The 3,745-nt window shown below is 62.1% G+C and overlaps 1 protein-coding gene across 1 annotated transcript in view; it reads right to left on the bottom strand.

Moving 5' to 3' along the window:
- Positions 1-3,063, bottom strand: part of SOST (sclerostin) — a 4,914-nt gene extending 1,851 nt beyond the window's left edge. The window contains exons 1-2 of the mRNA XM_021712656.1: positions 2,828-3,063; positions 4-370 (exon numbers count right to left, since the gene is read on the bottom strand). Of these exons, the coding sequence (XP_021568331.1) occupies positions 4-370; positions 2,828-3,047 (587 nt within the window). The 5' untranslated portion in view covers positions 3,048-3,063. The remainder of the gene's footprint in view (positions 1-3; positions 371-2,827) is intronic.
- Between the last annotated feature and the right edge of the window lie 682 nt (positions 3,064-3,745).

Genomic DNA, 3,745 nt, shown 5'->3' with positions numbered 1-3,745 from the left:
GGCCGCGGCTTCCGCCCCTTCTGCGACCGCGCGGCCTCGGGCCCGAAGTCCTTGAGCTCCGACTGGTTGTGGAAGCGGCTGCGGCGCTTGCACTTGCACGAGGCCACCAGGCGCACCTTGCGCGCGCGCGGCGCCGCGGCCCCGGGGCACAGCAGCTGCACCCGCTGCGCGCGGTAGCGGTCGGGGATGCAGCGGACGTCGGGGCCGCTCGGGCGCCACCACTTGCCGCGGCCGATGGCGTTGGGCAGCAGGCGCGCCGGGCCGCACTGGCCGGAGCACACCAGCTCGGTGACCGGCTTGGCGCTGCGGCACGGCCCGTCCGTCACGTGGCGCGTGAAGTGCAGCTCGCGGCAGCTGTACTCGGTCGCGTCTGCGGAGAGAGGCGCGCGTGAGGGCGGTGGCCTGGCCGGCCCCGGTGCCCCGCCCGGACCCCCACCACCCCCGCGGCGACCCGCCCCCTCTCGCCCGGCCAGCACGGCGGCAAGCGCTGCGGTCCTGGCATCAGGGCTCCACCAAACCCGGGGTCATCTTGACCAAGTTATCTCGCCTCTCTCTTCCAGGCTGTCAAATAGGTTGCCCCGGGATCCAGTGAGTTCACCCGCGACCCCTATCACGCAGAGAATGCCACTTGGACCTAGAGCCGAAGTGTCAGCTGGTCCTGGGGATTGTTATTATTCCTGTCCCAGGGGTTCTCTTCGGATTTAAGCTACACGTCTGCGTAGGGTCCGCGACCTGGGCAGGACAGGGCCTAGCCACACCTTCTGCCTGGCTCTGGCCTTTCCCAGATTCCTTTCCCAGCTACTCAGAGGGGTGGAGGGAGATGGAGAGAGGAGCAGAGGTTAATTGAACGTAGTAAATCAGAGCGGGCTGTGGAGGCGAGGGAAGGAGGGGAGGTGGTCAGGACAGGAACTCATTCCACTAGAAAGGAGCCAGAGGCGGTGTGGCCAAGCCCCTTATTATCCGTGAGGACACTGAAGCCCAGAGGGAGGAAAGACCTCGACCAAGAGGCAGAGCTGGGTCTCCTGACTCCACCTCCTGGGAGCCCTGGCACCTTTCGGCTCCCACAGGGTGCAAGCTACCTGGGAGGCTGGGCTGGGGGGAGGGGGGAGGGCTGTTTTTCACTACAGCTACTTTCCTGCCAGAGGGGACTGAACTCTGATCCAAAATCAGCTGCCACGAACATTTATTAAGCACCCACTGTGTACCAGGCTCACCTCATCCATGTCACTTGAATGGGCACCTGGTGGTGCCACAAGCTCGCTCCCCGAGTGCAGGGAGATTGGGTTCTAAGGCCTGGCCTGGTCTCCCGCATACTTGACCTTGTTATGTACTGTAAGCTAGTCCTCTCGGGAGCACCTGTCTACCCTCAAAGGTTTCATGGGACAGGAGGAGAAAAAACAGTCTTAAGACGAAACCCAGAGAAGGGCAGAGAAGGCCCACCCCCACCTCTGGGTCCCACCCCAGGGAGCGAGCCCAGTGGGCGAGACGCGGAGCCTTTCATCCTCCTGTGGCTGCTTTCTGGTGTCTGGGCTTGGCATCCTCGCCCTGCAGGGGCGGAGTGTGGGGGTGGCCTATCTGCCCAGGGAAGGAGGTGTTTGGGCTTTCCAAGAATAGTGCCCTTGGTCAGGCACTTCCTCTGCAGACCGTGACTTTGTTTTGAGCGTGTGGCTTCCTTGGGGGCCGTGGCCTTTCACGGGAAGCCCGCGAGGTGGACACCTCGTCTTCGGGTTCTCTGCAGTCACTCGGCTCAGTTGGCTTTCCAGGGGGAATGTGGGAGGGGGGGCCCTTGCCCTCCCACTTTGAAGACCCAGTGTCCTGGTTGGCCTTCTCCGGGGGGCCATTTTCAGCACCCCATATCCCCAGTAGGTGGGGAAGCAAGAGGGGGCGGGAGGCAGGAGCCCGGGCAGTGGGCTTCTCTCCCACTGGATAATGGCCAGAGGGCACGAGGCCCTTACTCAGCCCCCATGCTCACCCTGCCATTTCTGCCAGCTGTGAGCCAGCTGTGCATGTCGCCCCCAGGATTCCCTGTGCAGGCCTGACCAGGAACCTGGGAACCCCCTGCCTTCTCCCCCAACCTCAGGAATGAGGCCTGGCTGGCCTGGGGTGGGGCTCAGGGCACATGGTGCCACCTATGCCCCCCACCCTCCACACAGAGGATGCTGTGGCCCCTCTAAGGCCTGGGACCAGCTGCACCATAGATGGGGCTAAAACTGGAGCCACCACTCCCATTCCTTCAAGTGCGGGCTCCCTGGGCCAGCCGGGGGCACAGGGCACTGCAGGGGGGCGCCGGCTCCCCTGTCCCACTGCTGTGCCGGGATCTCAGTCCCCAACACCCCTCCAGGATTGTCTTGCCACTGGACCAAACTGGGTTCAGATCTCAGCTCTTCTCACTTCTGAGTCCCTCAGTCCCCAGAGCCTCAGTTTCTTCATCTTCAAGTTGGGGGTTCACCTCACAGGACTCTCATGAGGTGGGTCTGTGGGGTAGGTGAGTCACAGCCCACAGAGAGGGTCTGGCACCCATGGGTAGAGGGCTCTGTCGCCTTGTCTCCTGCCCAGTGGTGGCAGCAGGTGGATTCGGCTCTCAGATTCTCAGGACAAGGCTCTGGAACCTTTTTTTTCTGGGCCCCGAGCCTACCCCAATGCTGCACCCCCAGCACCTCAGCCTCCTCCCTGTCCCGGGCTTTCCCCGACCCCTTGTGACCTCGTGGCCTGTGCTCTAAAGCCTGCACCTCCAGACAAGCCCATTCCTCCGGACATCCACCCCAGACTTCTAAAGAGAAGACTTCCATGGGGACCCTCATGCTAAAATGTCTCGTGCACCCCGTACCTTTGGTCTCAAAGGGGTGGTGGGGAGGCCGCCCTCCGTTCTCCGCCCGGTTCATGGTCTTGTTGTTCTCGGGTTCCGGTGGAGGCTCGGGGAAGTCGCCGAGCTCAGGGATGATTTCTGTGGCATCATTCTTGAAGCTCTGCCACCCCTGGCCCTCCACCACCCGGAAGGCCGCATGTACCAGCAGGCAGACGAGACACAGGGCTAGAGAGAGCTGCATGGTGCCAGCCAGAGCAGGACACACAGCCTCCAGTAGCACCGGCTCTGGTCCCCAGCCCAGACACGGTTGCCTTTTTAAAGCCCCCTCTGCCTCATGCCAGCCAATGGGGACAGGCTGGGGCAGGGCTGGTCCCATGTTTCCCTCAGTCCCGGGGGAGGGAAAGGGGTGTGCTCAGAGCCAGCCCTCCCCGAAGACTTCTCCTCAAACTCAGCAAATTTCCAAATTGCTGCTGGCACTCTCAGGTGACCTGGGGGGGGCTGTGGGTGGGGCCATGTGTGCAGGACCCCAGCCTGCTCCCAAGTCCCTCCCACGCGTGGGCGGCTGTGGTTTTCAGATATCAGAATGAGCTCTGGCTTTTAATTGTCTACCTCACTGGGCCCCTTGGGCATTCTCTAGACAAACTGTGGACCAGCTCGGCAAAGAAAGTGTGCAGCCCTTAGCTCTCCACAGGGCTGAGCCCCCAGAGGCCAAGTTCATTCATCACCTGACTGACCAATGACCCTGGAGTGTCTGTTTGGCTCCCATAGACCTAGTTAGAGCAGAGGGATGTTTACTGTTTTTTGTTTGTTTGTTTTTGTTTTTTGAGCTGGAGTCTCACTCTGTCACCCAGACTGGAGTGCAGTGGCCGCTCCCGGCCACCGTAGCCTCAACCTGCTGGGCTCCGGCGAGCCTTCCGCCTCAGCCTTCCAAGTAGCTGG

Source organism: Carlito syrichta, unplaced genomic scaffold (genome assembly GCF_000164805.1).
Source record: "Carlito syrichta isolate Samal-C Ts95f unplaced genomic scaffold, Tarsius_syrichta-2.0.1 Scaffold90621, whole genome shotgun sequence".
Taxonomy (NCBI): domain Eukaryota; kingdom Metazoa; phylum Chordata; class Mammalia; order Primates; family Tarsiidae; genus Carlito; species Carlito syrichta.
The sequence above is the reverse complement of the archived record's forward strand: the minus strand, read 5'-3'. Positions and strand labels throughout refer to the sequence as shown.